The following is a 19,569-nucleotide window of genomic DNA, read 5'->3' on the forward strand; positions in this document are numbered from 1 at the left end:
AGCCTGGCGGGTGGCGGTGCCCACGGCCGGGACGCGCGGGGCGCCCGGACCTCCGCGCTGGGCCCGTGACCTCGGCCGGCCGGCCGCCTCCGCTCGGGGATTCTGGCGGGAAGCCCCCTCCCGCGCCGCCCCCGGCCTGCGGGGAGAGGGGCTCGGCGCGGCCGCGGAAAGGGCCGGGACCCCGCGCGACGAGGCCGAGCCCGCCGCGAAGTGATTTCTCGGAAAGCCGAGCGCTTCGAAGAAGGCGGGCCGCGCCGCTGGGGCGGCGCCACGCCCCTGCCGCCCGCCATTGGCCGCCGCGGGCGTCGTTCCGCGCCCCGAGCCCGCCCCGCCCTTAAAGCCGCCGCGCGGCGCCCGGAGCCGCGGCAGGTCGAGCGCGGGAGCGTGGGAACGCGCGGCGCGGCGCGGCGCGGCGCGGCAGGTAGGCGCCGTCCCTGGCCGCCGGCGCGCGTGCTGCCCGGGACGCGGGCGCTGGCGCGGACCTCGCCCTTCCCGGGGTCGGCGCGCGGGGCCGCCGGGGCAGGCGGCGGGGTCCCGTGCGGCCCTGCGGGCGGGCTGCCTAGAGTGCGGGCTCCGTGCGCGCGGTGTCCGCCGCCCGCGTCCGCCGCCCGCGTCCGCGTCGCACGGACGTTTCCGTGCGGACGAGCCCCAGGGCGCAGGACGGGCTTGGCAGGCGAGTCCTAAGTTGTCCCCAAACCTCCCAACCTCTGGCCCCTACTTTTTTTTTTTTTTTAATCAAAGGTAAGAGCTAGTAAAATGGGTCCCACTTTTGTGGTTTGGGGCACGGCAGGTTCCTTCGTGACAGGGTCGGGAGTGATTGAGTGGTCACTTGAGAAAGCTTGGGGCCAGAGAGAGAAGTGGCCTGGTGCGGTTTCGTCTCCCGGACGAGGGTATTCGGCGGCCAGAGTCGCGCCTGGGGTCCCTAGAGGGGACCTGGCCCTGCCCCGGCGTCCAGCGGGTGGGCCTGGAAGCCTGGCCCAGCGCGCTGCGCAGGGATGCCGGTGGCTCCCGGTGGGACCTGCCGTGGGGAATTGTCACCTCGCCGCCGGGAGGAGGAAGTTATAAGCATGTGACTGGCTCATTATTTTTCCTGCCTGGGTGTTTGGTGGAATTCACTTGCTAGAGTTCACGAAATCATTCCGGTGGCAATTGCAATAGCCTCCTAGGTCCTTAATGCCGCCAGAGTCTCAGGCGATTGCAGGGAAATCGCCTGATTTTCTAGAAGGGACTGTCCGCCTGCGGGGGTGTCCAGCTTGACTGGCTTTTCTCCGCAGAGTGAGCAGAGCCGCTTTGGGGCTGAGGCCAGTTCTGGCCTTCTGCTGGGCACCTGTCTGCTGGGTGCTGGGGTGACTGCTTCCCTCTCAGCCTCTGTCTTTCCTCCTGAGTGAAGAGGGGGCTGGACGGGATGGTTTCTGAAGTATTTCCCAGCTTTCATAATCTGTGATTCACTTTTCCTCCCAATACCACTTCTCTCTAGTTTTCTATAATCACCTAGACAGCTGTCCTCTGACACTTTTTTTTTGTTGGGGGGGTGGAGTGCATCCCTTAGAAATCCTGATGAAAAGTGTTGACTCTCTTTCTAGAAAAAGGCCCATACCCACAGAATTTGCTTCCCGATTTCAGGCTACTCAGAGGGTGCAAGCGGAAATGTCTCCTTTAACTGACATATTCTCAGAGCCGGACTCCTCCCTTATGTCCTGACCCCCGTGTTCCTCCTCGCAGTCCATTCCTCCAGCTGGGGGGCCTCTTCCCTGCTCCCAGAATGAGCAGCCTTCTTGGTTTTCAGGGTGTGTTTCATTTCTCTCCCTAGGTACCCTGGGTACTCCTTCTTATTTATCAGCACCGTGGCCTTAGGGTTCTGCCACTGTGCCTGGGGTCCGTCCCTCACTTTTCAGGTGAAGGGGTCTCATGGAGATGCAGGTGATTGGAGAAGAGCTTTCTAGGTCAGGTTTCCAAATCAGAGTCCAGGTTCTGATTCATATCTTCTCCCCACAAGTGGGTGGCTGGGGTTATTGGATGGAAAAGCTAAAATTGGCATTTGAGAGATCTCCCCCCCCCCCCCCCCCCCCGGGACCTGCCCCCTCTTCCTGCCCCAGAGCCACCTGCAGGGTGCTGGGGTTTCCAAAATGCATACTTCTTGCAAAGGTGGTTGGCCTTGATTTTGCTTTATGGACCAGCACGGTTCTGGGTATGACCGTGTTCCTGGGGATGTTATGTCTTTTCACTGCTGATTGCTTCAAACTTGTTGCCCACAGAGGTCACATTTTAATCGGAGGAATAGAAATGCTGTTTTGTTTCTGGGGGTGGGCGCCTGTCCAGCTGCCTAGGGGATTTCCAGCACCTTTCTGGTAAATGTTGCATGAGTTGCTGGGGCATGGTGTTCTCTTTCTTGTCCCGCTGGGGAAGCCATCTCGTAACTCTGGCAGGAGTGTCTAAGGATGCCTCTGGTGTCCTGCAGTTAGCTCCCCAGGTCACAGTGCCTTTAGGCGAGGCACCTGGGGAGGAAGGTAGCCCATCTGTTATTGAGAGGCTCTCTGAGGGCCCCAGGGGCTTCATATGTGTCACTGCAGTGCCAAGAACCCCTACCCCCAAGACTCCAGGTTAGGTGATGCCTTGGTCACTCAGGGGGAATCGGACCCCAGCTCTGTCTTATCTCAAACTCGGGTGAGGCAAAGGACCCTGGAGGGCCGAGCCGGGAGGGTTTCCTCTTTTCCCGGCAGCAGGAGTGCTGGGCAGTCCTCTGGGGAACACCTGTCCCCTGGGCATCGGGCAGTGGCTGGGTCTTAGAGTGATGGGGGCTCATGGAGGGTGCTGCACCTGGGCAAGTGGACTTCCCGGCTGGGGGCTGAAGTGCTCCTGTTCCCTGTGGCGGCGTTTGTCTGAGGTCGGGAGAGGTGCAGGTGGGCGAACATCTGGCAGCTGCCGCCTCGGGGCTCTCGGTTTTCCTCTGGGTTCCACTGGGTCTTCTCCTGGCGGGGGGCACCTTTGTCCTGAACCTCTTGTTGCGGTTGCTCTGACTAATGAAGTGACATTAGATATAGGATGTTTTATTTTTTTATTTCCAAGGATGTGTGACAGGAATGGTGGCCGGCGACTGCGACAGTGGCTGATCGAGCAAATCGACAGCAGCATGTATCCAGGACTGATCTGGGAAAATGACGAGAAGAACATGTTCCGGATCCCATGGAAGCATGCCGGCAAGCAGGACTATAACCAGGAGGTGGACGCCTCCATCTTCAAGGTAAAAGCCCCGCGCAGGGCGTCTTCCCTGTCACTGTGGAGATGTCCAGGGTTGCCTTTCTGATTTGCCAAAGTCTAATCCAGTGCTTTAACAACAGACATTGGGTGACTTTACACCTGTTAAGTCATCTGGGGTCAGTGGTGTCACTGGCACTTTTCCCATGAGGGGACGGGTGCTTTCTGTCCCTCTCTCCCCTCCCTCCCACCAACATATTTTCCCCTGTGCTGCCACCAGGATGGTGTGGTGGACGGGGAGGTTTCCGTCTTGGTTCTTTCGAAGCCGGTCTTCTGCTTGGTGCTGTAGGGCCAGCTAAGGGGGAAATGCCATCCGTCCTGACTTGGGGCCGGGCGTGAGGGGTGTCCTGAACTTGCTGCAGATGTCTGGACACAGTCTCTCCCTGGAGCATGAGCAGCCCCATGCCCTCTAGCACTGCTACGGGTAGCACGCCGGCCGGCGTCCATGGAGAGCCCTTCTGCTCCGGCCTGGCCCACGTGTGAGGCTGCTGTCCTGTCCACCGTCGTTCTGCAGCTTCACCGAGAGTGGCTTGGCGGTCTCATAGCTCCTGCGTGGTGGGGTCTTGGACCCCCCTCACACCACTGGGAAGAGGAGCAGTTTCTTCTCGTTACACTTAGATTCAGACAGAGGAAGGAACTGGCAGGCCACCGAGGTCATCGGGTTCCCTTAGGGTTGTCACAGTTACCTGTGGGCATCTCTAAGGCTCCAGGCGTCCAGGTTCCACCCCGGGAGGTCTGGGGCCCGAGGCCAGGGTCAGCCCCGACTGCGGCCTTGTGCACAGTGTACCACAGGGGTCTGCTCTGAGCCCAGGTTGCAGGCCACTACTGTTGGCCTCTGGATGGCATAGGAGGTGGGGGGGAGCTGGGAGGGCTGAGTGGCAGAGGATGGAAGCAGACCCGAGACCAGGGGCTTGTGGGGGGCAAGGCCTACAGGACCCATCGTATTGCTGGACTCTCAGCCAGAAGTGACTCTTTTCTGAAACACATTAATAAAAATGACCAAAGCTCCCACTTGACCCAGAGTGGAGCGTGCCGAGGTCAGTGCTGGCCGAAGGTGCGTTTCAGCCCCACAGGTGTGGCCTGGCTGTGTTTGCAGAGGTGGCGGGTGTCTTGGGGATGCCAGTTACTGACACTTCAGGGGAAGCGAGCCCCTGGGAACGTTTTCTGCTTGCCCTCAGGAGTCTCCTGTTGCCCACATGTCCCTCGATCCCTTCCGGTCTAGGACGTGGTCAGGAAGTCTGGACACCCTGGGGTGTGCAGGGCCAGCCCTGCTTTCTTTCCCCTCCGCGTGGGGAGGCTTCTCTCCCTTTGATCTTAGGTGCTTCTTGCCTTTGGCATCATGGTGAAGTTCGCTTGGGAATGACTGTCCACTCTGAACAGGACCCGAGTGCCAGTGGGCTGGTTGGGAGTTCAGGGGCCTTGCAGCCACAGTCCCCAGCGCACTTGACCTGACACTTTGTGGTGAGGGCTGCCCTGCTCCTTGCAGTACACTCGTGGCACTCCTGGCCTGTCCCTGCTAGGTGCCTGTTGCAGCCCCACATCCTGAGGCCGCAGTCTCCCCCTGCTCACCAAGAACCCTGTTTTCGGCCCACCATGGACAGGATCAATGTTTAACTGGAGGCCACTGCTGTTGGCCTCCCGATGGCATAGGAGGTGGCGGGGAGGGCTGGGAAGGCTGAATGGCAGAGACTGGAAGCAGACCTGAGACCAGGGGCATGTGGGGGGCAAGGCGGAGGCTTGCCGAGGGCAGAGGCTTGCAGAGTGGTGGGGTGAAGCGCAGCAGAGGCTGCAGAGCAGGGTGCCGGGGCTTGCTGACGGGATGCAGGCTTCTCCTCAGCCTGCTCCCTCTACCGCCGGTGCCCCACGAGTGATGAATAAAGCCCAGATTTATACTTATGCAATGTTCTCCACGGCCGTTTCAACAGCGTTAAGAGTGTGCAAGATTCCCAGGGTTTCCGTTGGTTACGCAGTTGCTTGATGTGGCAATCTGAAATGAGTCCACAATCTCAGCAGGAATGAGGCAGGCTGGGACACGGTGCCCACCCGAGCACGGAGGCTGTGGGAGGGGTCACCCAGAGCCCCGACGAGCTGGGCTTTGTGGAGGTGCTTGCTGTCCAGTGTCCCCTGGGAGCCAGTCTCCTGCAGCCGTGACCACAGGGAGCTTCCTGATGGGAGAGGTCAGCGGAGAGACCCGCTGTGCAGAGCTGTCCTGGGCTTTCTGTTCAGCAGAGACCTGTTTCTCTCATTTCAAGAAAACCTTCCAAAAACTTAGGGGTTAAGGAAAAAAATGAGAGGACTGTGAGAAGTCAGGGAGGACTCACCTTGCCCGAGGGCAGCAGCTGACACTGGCTTCCTGTGCCCGCCTCAGGTGGGCCGCCAGTCATGCAGCAGGTGCTGTGCCAACCCCGCGTACACCAGGATCCTCAAGTCGGTTTACTTTTAAAAGGTGCTTTCATTTTCATAACCATCTAGTCAGGAGAGGGCGTGGCCCACAGGGCTCCCACGGAGCAGGTGTTGTCACCGCCTTATCAATTATCACGCACCATGCTGCAGGTGCTTCAGATTCTGGGGGCCTTCAAGGGAAATACAGGAGTCTGTTGCTGAGACCAGGAGACAGTAGTGGCAGAAGAGGAGGACTTCACACTGGTGCCAGGGTCACAGCCGTGTACCATGGGGGCAGGCTGAGGGGCTCCTGGGCTTGGGCCTGGCCTTAGCTCTGGGAGGTCTTGAGAGTACCCAGCAAAGTTGGTATTTTAGAGCTGGCCAGAGGGGTCCCCAGAGGCCAGCTGCCTGCTGTGGGACAGGCCCAGGGCTGGCGGCAGCCCAGGACACTTCCTGACCGTGGGCTGACCATGGGCTTGTGTTGATGGGTGGCATACCCTGGCCTTGGTCACAGGGCGAGCCCAGACGGGGACTGAGCAAGACACTGCCTGGGGGTGCTGTGCTCCAGTGCCTGCCGGTGGCTGCCCATAACCAGGTAGTCCACGTGTCTCATCCAAGGCCAGCTGGAATGTGGGTCGACTGATGGTTCTCAGAGTGGGGGCCAGTCCCCAAGGGACATTTGGCCATGCCTGCCAACAGGGGAGGGGTGCTACTGTGTCCGGCAGTGCTCGGGCGGCCCCCAGAGCATGACCAACGCCCGTGGTGCCAGGCAGGCACACCCTGAGGTCAAGAGCAAAACTAGCCGCGCAGCTAGCACCTGATCTGCCCTTCCATGTCTTGGAGCAACCACAGGAGTCAGTGCGTGGTCAGCAGTGCAGAGGGAAGGCGGGAGCCGAGGCTGCTGACTTTTGCAACGATTTCGAAGGGGAGTGTGTGTCTGCCAGAGAGGAAGCGGCCACTTGTGCTCACTTGCAGGAATGTTCTTCCAGTTTCTTTTGGCATTAACAGAGTCGAGCATTGACCTTGGATTGTCAACCCTCTTCTCTTTCCAGAGGGCTGGGCTCTTTTGAAGGAGCTGTGACTCAGGGGCTCCCTGGGACTCTGGAAGTGTGCCCCCCACCTGGGTGGTGGCTGAGGATGCAGAGCCCAGACTTCACTGGCACCTGCTGCAGGTGACTCTTGAGTGGCAGGGCCGAGGAACCTGCATTTCCCAGACATCCAGGGAGAGCCCTGTGTCCGAGTCAGTAGATCCGGCACCCAGTCTTAGACTGGGGTACCCTGGGGAGGTGACTTTCCTCTTGGAATCGCATTTTCCCAAATGGGAGGGACGGCTTCTCCCATGTTTCTTCTTTAAGGTCAGAGCACACCGACTCTGTTAGAGCCCGAGGTCACTTCACTGCGGTGGCTCCCTCTGACCTATGCTCATTCACAGGCTGTGTTTGTGTGTTTTGCCGAGCTGGGGATTGCACCCCAGGAGGCTCCACCACTGCGCTGCAGCCTGGCCCTTTTCCTTTATAACTCTGTGTCACTGGGGTCACAGCCTGCGCCACTGTGCTGGGCGTGTCTTATTTTTTAAATGCCGCTCCACTCTGTGCTTTGACTTGCAGTATCCAGCTTTGAGTTTCTGATCCTGGTTTAGATCCTGAGTTTGGAGAGGTCAGAAAACAGGAATAAGAAAGAGAGAGAAAAGGCAACCAGTCGACAGGAGGAAAACATTTCACTGCATTTCAACAGTGGGGGGTGGCGCAGAATCATGTAAAAATGCAAAACAAGGTTTCTATTAAAAGGAACAGGGCAGTGGTGGCCACATTTAGACTTTGCAAATGTTCCCTTTTCTGCTAAGTTTTAGATAGGGGTTCATTTGAAAATACAAAAAAAGTCTTTGTTTTTAACATTCTCATGAAACCATGTGCAACTTCCTCTTTGAGCCACTGGCCAGGCCCTTTATTTAGTCCAGGGAAGGGACTTTGCCAAAGGCTTGTCCCGGGTGTGCGTGATGAGCTTGCACCCGAGTTCCAGTTCTGGCTCAGCCTGGTGATCCAGGGGATCCACTGCCTGGGTCTCTTCACATCCGGGCGAGTGCGCGAGGGGCTGCTGTGGTCTCTGGGTGCTGACGTTGGATGAGCACTGATCCAGCAAGAAGTCCTTGGGGGTGTTCCGGCCCCGGCGTGGTGAGGGAGGTCGCGGTTGGTGGACCCCCCTGTGATCAACGTGTCTCTGTTTCTTTCTTCAGGCCTGGGCGGTTTTTAAAGGGAAGTTTAAGGAAGGGGACAAAGCTGAACCAGCCACTTGGAAGACAAGGTTACGCTGTGCTTTGAACAAGAGCCCAGATTTTGAGGAAGTGACAGACCGCTCCCAGCTGGACATTTCTGAGCCATACAAAGTCTACCGAATTGTCCCAGAGGAAGAGCAAAAATGTAACTATCAGCTGTGGGTCCCCAGCCTCCGGGCCCTGCCTACCTGGTGCCCGTCTACAGCACGGCCTGGGGCCTGGGCTGGGGGCATGGTTTTAGTTACATGAAGTGGTTCTCTCCTTTGTACAAGTAGATGCTGAACTCCCTGCTGACGTCCTGTGTCCTTGCTGTCAAGTGGCAGCTTCCAGCGAGGAGCCTTGGGGTGGGGTGGCAGAGGAGATGGGCTTGTGGCCTCGACCATGGCCTGGGACCATGGCCCGGGAGCCCCGGCGGAACCTGGCCCTGCAGTGGTCCCTGTGGAGGGCTCCTTTTATTTTCTAGCAACTTGAGGAAGGGCAAGGGGCAGATCTGGTGGACAGGGAGGGATGGGTCGTGAGGGCTGGGAGGAAGGTTCTGGAAGTTTCAGAGTGTGGCCTGCTGGCTTCCTCAGTGGGAACTCAGGGATGGAATAACGCCTTAGGTCTCTTCCAGCTGCAGAGTCCCGAGAGCATTTTCTAAGGGCTAAAGCGCAGCAAGGACACTGCCCCAGTCCCCGGGCCTCCTCCTGAGCGCTGTGGGCTGCTCCCCAGCCGCTCCCCAGCTGCTCCCCAGCCGCTCCCCCGCCTGCAGAGCCTCTGCAGCAGCGCAGCAGCGCTGTGCCCTGTGGGTCCACCCAGTCACCATCACTGGTCGGAAGCCTTCTTTTCCCACATCGATTTTTCTTGGCCACTCCAGGTAGCACTCCGGTCGCGATGTCCTTCAAAGTTTTTTGGCAGCCCAGTAATGCCTGGAGCCCTGGAAGGCATCAGTTTTATCCCACTGTGGGATGATTTTAAGAAAGAGTTGAAATCTGACATGATAGAAACTCTGTCTGAACTCATTAAGGAGGGAGGGCGCTGCGCTGGGACGTCACTGGAGCTGGAGCTGCGGTTTGTTCTGGGTGCTGGCTCAGAGGCGGCTGGGGAGCCGAGCCTGGGTGGGGCCTGAGAGTCGGACTCTGCGGCCTGGGTCAGCTTTCCTTCGGGTCCCCTGTGCCTAATCTCTTGCAGCTGAGCTCTGATCCCTGAGGGTGGCAGGTCCCATGCCGTGGCCTCCCTGGAGCATCTGCGGGCCCCCAGGGCTAGCTGGGGCTGGGGACTGGAAGGGCCCCCTGGTCTTGGTTCTGCCTTATTTCCCTGCTTTGGATAATTTTCATCACTGTAGAATCTCATGGGATTCGAAGCAAGAGGGAAGTTTCTCTTGCCTCTCCCCAGGCCACGCGTGAGCAGGCAGGTGCCTGGCCTGTTCACAGCACGGGGTGGGTTGCTTGCAAGTGTGGATGTTGGAGGAGAACTGGGGACAGAGTCGCTGCGATGGCATAGGTGAAGGGGCCCACCGCTGCCCCTCAGGGATGTGCAGGCTGCACTGGGCCCCCGCCCCTCCCACCAGCAGCTCCTAAGTGAGTGCTGGAGTCTGTTGAGTCGGGAGGAAACGGCGGTGGGAGTGCGGCCGGCCACCTGTGTTGGCTGTGGTTGTCCCTCTCCTGTGGACTCGAGGTGATTCTGACTGGGGAGGGGGCCTGAGATGGAGGCCCCGAGGCTGGTCTCTGGCACTCGCTGGAAATGCTGGGCACTGCAGGCTCTCGAGGAGTGAGGCTGGTCCAGCGGTGCCGCTGGGTCTTGGGGTGGCCTGTGTGGTGGGAAGGCCTGAGGAGATTTCCTGCCATCTGCACGTTTTGCCAGGAAATCGAGGCTTTCCCCATGCCCCAGCTGGTCAGTGAAGCCCGCGGCCGGGAGGTCTGGCCCTGGTGTAGTGTGTCTGGGGCTCATTTTGGATCCAGCAGTGGAAGGAGGAGGGCAAAGGGCCCTGTCCGTCCATGGCCCCCTGCCAGCTTCTCCTGTGGACATGCCGAGCCTGCACCTTTCCCAGACCTTGAGGCCAGCGGGGACCGTGGGTCTGACTTCCTTAGGCTCCACTGGAAAAGTGACGGTGAGAGGCTGGCACTGCCGCCTGGCACCTCACGGGGTCTGGTGTCCCGCAGGCAAGCTGGGCGTGGCAGCTCCCGGCTGTGTGAACGACGCTGTGGACCTGGAGTGTGGCCGCTTGGAGATGGAGGAGGTGATCAAGGAGGTAGGTGGAGGCCCCGGGCACAGGGGCGGCCTACAGCCTGGCAGGCAGGGGAACGCGTCCATCTCCCCCATCGGCCAGAGGCTCGGGCTGGTCCCCAGCAGCAGCTCCACCCGTGGAGGCGAAGCAGGCTCACTGGCCCTGCTGCGGCGGCCTTCTTGCACTGGCCAGCCCCTCGCGTCCTGTCCCCTTGCTCCTGAGCTGGGCCCGGGCTGCCTACTCTGTGAGGGTGGAGTTTTCTGGGCCCCTGACCTGTCACCGGTACCTTTCTGGGTGGTCTGTGGCAGTGGACTGAGGGACTTCTCAGCTGTGTCCTTCAGCACTGTCCCGTTTCAGTGCAGCTCCTCTGAGGGAGGGAGGTGGCAGGTTGCCGTGCCAGAGTCCTAACGAATGCGGGTTCCGTGCTGACCGTGATGGACTCCCCAGGGCCTTCAGGAGATCCATGGAGCGGGGTCCTTGGCAGGATTGCTCAGGGTCACCATTCCTTGGCGTGCATCTGGGGTGTCACAGTCACCTGCCCAGGGAGGCTGGGACTTGGCCCCTGGTTTAGCTGCCAGCTTGGTGGGTCACAGGCCAGGTCTTTCCAGCTGCAAAGTAAGGTTGGCTTCTAGCTCACGAGGTGAAGGTGACAGCGTGGCTTTTGCGGTGCTTGAGCTGGTCATTTCAGAGCAGTGGAGCCCCATGCTGGAGGCTCAGTGAGTGAGCCGCTGTCCCCTCTCACCTGACCGCAGCCTCCCGTGGACGATTACCTGGGGATGATCAAGCGGAGCCCCTCCCCGCCGGAGGCCTGCCGGAGCCAGCTCCTCCCGGACTGGTGGGTGCAGCAGCCCAGCACAGGTGAGGACGGAGCGGGCACTGCTGGCCACCTGAGTGCCCGTGTTCTTGTGGTCAGCCTCGCACCAGCTGGGCAAGGAGCTGGGCGCTTGGTACCTACCGCTGTGACCCGTCATGGTGGCTGGGCTGAGAGGTGGAGAGCATGGTTTGGCTCCAGCCACCAGGGCAGAGCCCAGCCGTGCCCTCAGCTCCCAGCCGTCCCATTCCATGTCCCCTGTCCATGGCTGCTGTCCTCCACGCTTCCAGGGGGCAGCAGGAGGGGGTCTGGAATGTCCTGATGCTGGAGGGAGACCAGGCTCTCAGCCCACCGGGTCCCTCCTGGCCTCTCCTGGCTCTGCTGCTCCGGGGGTGAGGAAGGGTCCCTGCAGAACTGAAGACAGCCAGGAGCCCCCAGTGGGAGCCCCCCAGTGGGAGCCTGGATGTACAATGAGATGGAGATGGCAGGACCTGCCCTGGGCTCCCGGGGGTCAGGAGGCCTCTTGCTCCCGCTGGCTCTGGCGACAGGCGGAAGTGCCGGGTGCTGCTCAGCTGCTTGGGCTCTGGCCTTTCGCCCCGAGCACCTTGCCTTCCTCCTCCCTCTTCCCTGCTGTGACCAGCAGCAGACCAGAAGGGGGTGGTGGCCTGGCAGGCCTGGAGGGCCCCAGGCTGTGGCTGGCAGTGTTGCCTGGGGCTGGGAAAGACCCCTGTGTGGCAGGGACGCCTTTGAGAGGCGCTGGGGGGTGGCATGCAGTCCAATGACTTGCCGGGCCCAGCCCCCCAGGTGGGAAGGCAACGTGGCCCTGCAGGGCACTGATGTGGCAGAGGAAGTCCCCGCGCTCTGGCTTGGCCGAGGTCTGGTTCTGCACTTTGGAGGCAGGGACTCCTGCTCTGGAGGGGAACCACGTGCCGCAGGAGCCTGGGCAGGGCCCCTGGGCTGCTGCACGTGGCCTCCCGCCTGATGCCCCTGTGTCCTGCAGGCTTGCCGCTGGTGCCCGGGTACACCGCCTATGAAGCGCACCACTCAGGTAGGGGGTGTTCTGGGGACTGGGCGTGGGCACTGCTGGGACAGGCTTTGTGACCCTGGGGGCTGGGGCTGGGACCCTGCCGCTCTGTTTCTGGGACTCGGGTGGAGACTGGTGGTGGTGCCACCGCTGCTGCCGCCGCTTCCTTTCCCCACACTCATGTTCACAGCGAGAGGAGAAACGGTTACGGTGGTGACCACGGTGACCACAGTGACCCTGGTGGCGTGTCACTGACCAGTGCCAGGCAGTGGGGTCAGCCTGAGGCTCCGTCTCCTGCCTTCCTTCTCCTACCGCTGCTGGGTGGGTGCAGTTATTTCCCATCTCCCAGGCTCAGGGCCCAGGCTGCGTGCGGCCCCCAGGTAGATCAGGAGTGTGCCCGGCTGCCCCGTCCCTGACCCCCCCCCCCCGACTGGTACCTGGAGTGAGCGGCCCTGGGAACTGAGGCTCACAGACTGCACCTCCTGGGCAGCAGAGGACAGCTCTGGGGGAAGCCAGTGCCTGGCCTTCAGGGGGCCCAGAGCACCGGGTTGGGGACTAAAGAGGAGTGTGCCCAGGCCTTCCTGGTGGCAGAGGCGGGGGCTCAGCTGGAATTGCCAGGAAGTGGCACCGCTGGGTGCCGAGCTTGTGCCTGTGCTGCCCGTGGGCACGGGGGCCTGTGACCCGGCTTCACAGAGGGACGCTGGCCTCGGGCTCACGCAGCGTCTGGCTGGCCTGGCTCGGGGCCTCCTACGTGGGCAGTGCTGTGCTCACGAGAGGTTCCAGCTCACCAGGCTGAGCTGTGTCCTGCCTGGCGCTGGGCCGTGGTCTGGGGGGCTGCTGACCCGTGCCTCTGGACAGCAGGGTCAGAGCTGTAGCCTCTGAATGAGGGGCGAGGCTGCTGGCTCCCAGCAGGGGGACACACACGGCTGGCCGTGCGCTAAGGGACTCCTCACGCTCCAGCCGCTGGGTTCACACAGCCCTCTCTGCAGCTCAGCTGAGGGGTGCCCGCTTCCCACCTTGTAGGACTGGGAAGGACATTGGCGAGGGAGAGACTGGCCGAGGGGAGCCCAGGCCCTGAGGGTGCTCGGTGGTGGGCGGTGCCCTAGCTGTCCCCCGGCCTCCCCAGCAAGAGTGGCTCCCCCGTGGGTCCCTGTGGGCCTCCTGTTCGGCAGAGCCGTCCTGCCTGGGTGCCTTGGGCACGCTGCTGAGCCTAGTGCAGCTGCCCATTCACACAGCTGAGGCCCTGACCCCGAGATGAGGCCCCGGAGATGACAGGGCAAAGTGCCACCATGGTGACAGTCTCTTTGGCACTCTTTCATTTGGAGCCATGTTAAGAAATTGTTCCAGGGGGAAGGGGGTGGAGCGTGCTGAGCTGTCGGGTGGCAAAGGCGATGGACGCCTGGCCAGGGGGAGGCTGGAGGGGTCCGGGGGCTGGTACTGCCGCTCCCTCTAGGTGAGCCCACCTGGGCCTCGGTTCTCCAACGTCAGGTAGAGGAGTGGGCAGAGCAGCTCCGCGCCTTGGGCTGCGGATTCCACAGCCCCCAGAAGTCGGCCACCTCAGGTTCCAGGTCCTCCTGAGGACAGGCCTGGTGAGGGGTTCTGCGGGGCTCTCAGTCTGAGTCCAGAGATCCCCCGGGGGCTGTGACCTGTGGGACACAGGTGACGTCCCTGAGTCCTGACTTCATGTCTGCCTCAGGCCTGGGCAGCAGCTCCAGAGGCAGCACTGCCCCGGGAGCTGACGGGTACCGACGGGCAGGCCCCGCCCCACGCCCGCCCCATGCCCGCCCCAGCGCCGCTCTGGCCTCGCTGGGGGGTCTTGCTGTGGCAGTTGTTGCTCCTTGGTGTCCCACGCCTTCACTTATGCTCATGAAAATGTCACTTGTGGAGGGGTGTGGGACCTTCCCAGGTCGGAGGTCTCGCACACCAGCCCTGATGGCCCCGTCCTCACAGCCTTCTCCCAGATGGTGATCAGCTTCTACTATGGCGGCAAGCTGGTGGGCCAGACCACCACCACCTGCCCCGAGGGCTGCCGCCTGGCCCTGGGCCAGCCGGGACCCAAGGCCTTCGGCCCCGAGGGCCTGCAGCTGGTGTGCTTCCCGCCCGCCGACACCATCCCCAGCGAGCGGCAGAGGCAGGTGACGCGCAAGCTGTTCGGGCACCTGGAGCGAGGCGTGCTGCTGCACAGCAGCCGGCAGGGCGTGTTCGCCAGGCGGCTGTGCCAGGGCCGCGTGTTCTGCAGCGGCAACGCCGTGGTGAGCAAGGGCCGGCCCAACAAGCTGGAGCGCGAGGCCGTGGTCCAGGTCTTCGACACCAGCCAGTTCTTCCGAGGTCTGTGCCCAGTCCCTCTGCCACCCCACCTGGGGGACCTGCCTCCTTCCCATGGCCCACTGCAGGGGGGAGGGTCCCCGGGCAGGTGGTGCACCACCTGTGTGCCTCCCCCAAGCATCTGGGACCTGTCTGGGCCCCAGCATCCCCGGGGCAGAGCAGGGGTGGGTCAGCCCCTTCCTCTGGGACACTCCATTTTGCGGTTGCCCACAGACTGTCCCCCGGCCCAGTGCCTGCGTCCTAGCGAGGTCCCTGGGGAGGCGTGTGCGTGTTTATAGATGTGCTGAGCACTTGGGTGACACCTGTGCCTCCAGGGCCTTTGGGCTGACTGAGGGCCACCAGGCGGACCACATAGCCCCTGGGTGTCCTCGGGTGGAGGTTGTCCACTTAGGCCCCACAGGGCTAGGGAGGAACGGGAGCCCTCCCGGTGTCTAGAGAGGGGGCGCAGTGTGCAGTGAGCTCTCTGCACTGGCATCGGAGCCCAGGTGTGGAGACCATCAGCACGGGGAGTGGCCAGACTCTGGGTCCCTCTTTGGGGTGGGGGGAGGCAGGCAGGAGGAGCGATGGCCGCCTCACCAGCCCCTCCCCCCTCAGAGCTGCAGCAGTTCTACAACAGCCAGAGCCGCCTCCCGGAGAGCAGGGTGGTGCTGTGCTTCGGGGAGGAGTTCCCAGACATGGTTCCCCTGCGCTCCAAGCTCATTCTTGTGCAGGTAAGAGGGCTACCCCTGGCCTCGTGCCCAGGCCTCCTGGTGCAGAGGCAGGCCCCTGTGGGGAGTCTTGCCACCTCTGAGCCTCTTCTCAGGTCTGGGAGTGTGTTTCTTTCTGTCCTATTTGGTTGGTTTTGTAAAAACCAAAGCCTGTTCAGAAAGTTTGCACCTGTTGGTTTCCTGGTGGTCCGAGTGGCGGGTCAGGACTTTGTAGGTCTCATCCAGCCTGGTCAAAGGGGCGGAGCTGAGTGGAGTGCTGGGCACTGGCTCGGGCCAGTGTGGGCAGCGTGCACCAGGCTGCTGAGCGCCACCTGCTCGGTCCACGCCTGTGGGGCTCAGGTGGGGTTCTGCAGTGACGGGTTTGGACTGGGGTGGGTGCAGGCCCCGCTCTTCCCACCCGTCTCTGACCCTCTAGATCGAGCAGCTGTACGTGCGGCAGCTGATGGAGGAGGTGGGGAAGAGCTGCGGTGCGGGCTCCCTGCTGCAGGCCCCCGAGGACCCCCCGCCCGACCAGGCCTTCCGGATGTTTCCCGATGTCTGTGCCTCACACCAGAGACCCTTTTTCCGAGAAAACCAGCAGATCACCGTCTGAGCAGCGTCCTCCTGGGCCCCCACATGCTTGCGCTGGTGCCTCTGGGGACTGTGGGCCCTCGGGTGCCGTCGGCGTCCTGGACCTGTGTGGGTGCCTCCGAGGTGTGCACGTTGGGCCAGAGTTGGGCCAAGGCGCAAGTGACAGGAACCCAGGAAGGTCTGGCTGCTGTAACGTGGCCTTTGATTAAAAAATGTAATTTTCTGCATTTTTCTTTAATACTCAGTAATCGCTAAGATTCTTTTGCGTTTTGGGTTAATGGATGTCTGCAAAGACTCGCCAGCCCTGCGCGTGTGCTGCTCTGTGTGACAAGCCTGAGCTGAGGGTCGGCTGGCGAGGAGGAGGCTCTTTCTGTCCCGTTAGGATGCAGAGTTGTGACTTCAGATGCCTGATGCCACGCACAGTGGCGTTTTACCTGTGAGCTCTTTAGTAAGATTTCACGATAGTTAGAGCCATCTTCCCTCTGGGGAGGGGGCCGCTGTGGCCCGTGGGAGGGGGTGGGGTGCACCTGGGAGTGCAGGTGCGCAGGTGGGCCTGTTTCAAATGTGTCCTTTGGGGATTTATTGCCAGGAAGCTGACAACTAGATTTATTTTTTGTCTCTGTAATTAAATCATCCCATGTACCTCTGTCTTTTGTTCTTTCTAAATGGTCTTGACCTTTAAAAAAAATTGAAATCTGACAATGAAAAGATGTCTGATTTCACATGAGAGCGGCTCTTAAGTCTTTTTCTTTGCAGCGGGCAGCTGTAAGCCATGGTTTAAAGGCCACATGGGGATAGGGTCAGAGCTGGACTGGCAGGGTTTGCTCCCCACCCCTGCTGCCCACTGCCCCGGGCTCCAGGTGGCTCCAGTCTGCACCCCAGCGCCCCTCTCCAGCAGAGGTGTGCGGCAGTGGCCAACAGATGACCTTGTGCTGGCACTAGGAGAATGGACCCTACTTACTAGCAAATAGGATGCATTTCCTGTGCCAAGTTGGTCAGAACCGAGAGGCCGCTCAGAAGCCAGCTGCAGGAGCCTCAGTGCTGGCTTAGAGGCCGGGGCTCGGCCTGGTCATCTTTTGAGATCTGATGTCTTTCCAAACCATTTTGAAATTGCTTTTGAAATCTGCTTGATTAAAGAGTACTTGAATGTGTTTCCTAAAATTTTGCTGTTTTGTTAATCGGGGTTCCTCTGGTCCATCTGTCCCCCTGTATTACACCTGTGCTGGCCAAGGTGAGTCCAGGAGATTGGGGACCACACCGGGCCTGCGTCCTGCTGGAGTGAGCCAGCACAGGCAGGGGCTGACTGCATGCTGACCTCGTCCCCCTCCTGACACCCCACCTGGCTCCCCAGCAGGTGTGCCCAGGACCTCAGAGATGGCCTGACCTGGCGGTCCTTGGGAGCTGGGTGCAGCCCACCTGGAGGCCTCCGGCATCTGAGGGGCCAGGAGTGCCAGGTGCTTCTCATTGCCACTGCTGCAGAGGGGATGCAGGGGTACGGCCCAGAGGCCACAGGGCCTTTGGTGGCATGTGAATACACTTGGGGACATTGGAAAGTGCCCGTGGTGGTGGCTTTTTCATTTGGGCAATACTGGGAGCATTGTGGTCTTCAGGCCACTGGACCCGATTGCTTAGGTGTTGTAAGGTCACCAGGGACCCTGACCTGCAGCTCAGGGACCGGGCGCCCCTTCCTGAACGTGCTGAGCGAATATTTATTTTTGTAGCCGTTGGAAAAGTGTATGGATCTTACTATTCAAATAAAGGCTCTTCTAGAAAGCTGATGTGTCCTTCCCTTTTGTTATCCAATATTTCATGGTTTTCACCAGGTTTCTAGGCTCTTTAAAGGGGGAATCTTGAAACAATACTAGGCCTGGATTTGAAGGAAATGATTTGCCAGAGGGCTCTCCTCGTTGGGTTGGCCACCGTGGGTCACTGCTGGGCCCTGGGTACAGTGGGACATGAAGGACCCAGGCTGGCCACCATGGAGATGGATTCTGGTCATTCCCATCGAGCAACCTGGCATCAAACTCTCCCCTGGAGGTGGGCCCGGGTGCCGGCCGGCCCTGGTGGGGTGTCCCGCTGCAGGGGACATGGATTCTTTCTGCTCTCGTATGGATCCCGTCAGACTGGGCCTATCGTCCTCAGCTTACAGATGAGGAAACTGAGGCCCAGGTGTTGGCTGGCCCTGACCACTTGTGTCCTGGGGAACAGCCCAGAGGGGGAGGCTCCATGGCAAGACCTTGCTGCCACCCCTGAGCTGAGGGTCACTAACACCCAGGGGGACGGCAGCTGGCCACCACCAGCCTTCTTGGACATCTTTTCAGTGAGTCACGTCCTTTCCTGCACGCGGACCCAGGAGTTTGGTCCCAGCAAACTGTCCTGTGGGTTCAGGGCTGGGGGTGGGGGGAGGCTGAGCAAGCTGCCTGTCGTGGGTTCCGGGCCCAGGGGACGGCTGGTGTGGTCCTCGCTCCCCAGGGCCCATGCCTTGACTCCACACAGCGGTCTTGGAGGGAGGGGCTGGGCATGCTCTTCTTTGTAGGATGCTTTGGCAAGAACTGGGGTGCTGGGGAATGGTGTTGGGATCCCGGCTGTGGACCCTCTGCTGGGCCCCAGGGGAGCACACAGGTCGCCAGCCTGTGTGGCTGCTCCTTGGTTCTGGGTGCAGAACTTCTGTTTCCCCTTGCAATGCCCAGGTGGCTGAAGGTGACAGACCTGGGATGACCGTCCACAGGACCAGCAGGCCCTGGGAATCCTGGCAAGACCTTGGGCAGGGGTTGGCAGGAGCCTGCTGCTCCCACAGGAAACTCCCTCTGCGTGGAGAGGCAGCGCAGGCAGCCAGCCAGACTTTGCAGAAGAGAAAGTTTTGCCATCAAATTGCTCAGACGTGTTTAGAAGTTCATCCTAAAGCAGGATCCATACTCAACGGCTGGCGTTGTAACAGCTCAGCGGGCTGAGGGGCGAGGCCAGGTCTCCGTGGGAGACCTGACTGCCTGTGGGGTGCAGGTGAGCTCGGCATTCCTCTTGGATGGCGCACTGTCAGGTGGCCGGGGCTTGAGGTCACTCTGCAGTGCGCCTGGCCTGCTGCTGTGCTGTGCCTGGGGGTGCAGGGACAGTGTGGCCCCGGGCCGGCTTCTCCAGTCCAACCTGGGCATCTCAGGAGTCCGGGGCAACATGAGCATCATCTCTCCTGTTCCCTCTGGGCTGCCTTTCAGCGTGGACAGGTCTGCCAGGGGTGGGGATGGCTCCAGTCACCTCTTCTTGTGTGACAAACTGCCCACAAGCATTTGGCCTAAGAACCCAACCTGGATTTTGCAGGTCAGAGCTGGGAGACGCCGTGGCCTGGGCTTGCTCTGCTCGACTCTGCTCTGCTGGGGTTTGGCCGGGAGGACCCAGCAGCAGAGGGCCTCGTGGGTCCTGGGAGTGGAGGGGCCCGTGGCTGGGACAGAGCCGGGCTTCCTCGCGGGTGGTGCCTGGGCCGTCTGTCCATCCAGGGTCCAGGGGGCCTCTCCCTGGCCTCTCGGCTCCTTTCCAAGCCTGTGCCCGTCCTCGCTCCAGGTCTCCTCTGCACCCTTGGGTGTGCGGGGGGCTCTCGCCTCTGCAGAGGCAGCCTCTTCCCCAGAGGGCTGGGGGCCAGAGCAGGGCGGAGCCTCTGCCTTGGAAGCCCCTGTCCCGGGGCCAAGGCCTCGGGTCGCTGGGCAGCCTTGGCGGAGCCCTGCAGGGCGTTGTCAGTTCCCTTTCCTCCCTCAGCCCATCATTCCTGGGGCACCGCTGGCCGTGTGTCCCCGTCCCCAGTGCCCTAGCTCCCCAGGTTCTGGGTGAGAGCCGGCTGAGGGCGTGGCATGCCTGGGCCAGTGTCCTGCTCCACCCACGTGGCAGTGAAGAGCCTGGGCTCTTGCACCTCGGTTCCGCCGAAGGCGTGTCGTGAGGACGAGGTGGTGCCCCCGGCAGTTAGGACGGTGCTTGGCTGTTCTCGTTTGAGTCCCCAGGAAGCAGAGTCAGAGGGACCCCAGAGCCCAGTGC

The 19,569-nt window shown here is 61.3% G+C and overlaps 1 protein-coding gene across 1 annotated transcript; it reads left to right on the forward strand.

Moving 5' to 3' along the window:
- Window positions 1–310: 310 nt before the first annotated feature.
- Irf8 (interferon regulatory factor 8) lies at window positions 311–17,325 on the forward strand. The gene is made up of 9 exons (XM_078032784.1): window positions 311–421; window positions 3,067–3,241; window positions 7,871–8,054; window positions 10,051–10,139; window positions 10,868–10,973; window positions 11,927–11,974; window positions 13,901–14,278; window positions 14,870–14,985; window positions 15,398–17,325. Exons 2-9 carry the CDS (start codon window positions 3,068–3,070, stop codon window positions 15,572–15,574), a joined length of 1,272 nt encoding a protein of 423 aa, XP_077888910.1. The 5' UTR covers window positions 311–421; window position 3,067; the 3' UTR covers window positions 15,575–17,325.
- Window positions 17,326–19,569: the final 2,244 nt, after the last annotated feature.

The sequence above is a fragment of the Ictidomys tridecemlineatus genome, chromosome 15, assembly GCF_052094955.1.
Source record: "Ictidomys tridecemlineatus isolate mIctTri1 chromosome 15, mIctTri1.hap1, whole genome shotgun sequence".
Taxonomy (NCBI): Eukaryota; Metazoa; Chordata; class Mammalia; order Rodentia; family Sciuridae; genus Ictidomys; species Ictidomys tridecemlineatus.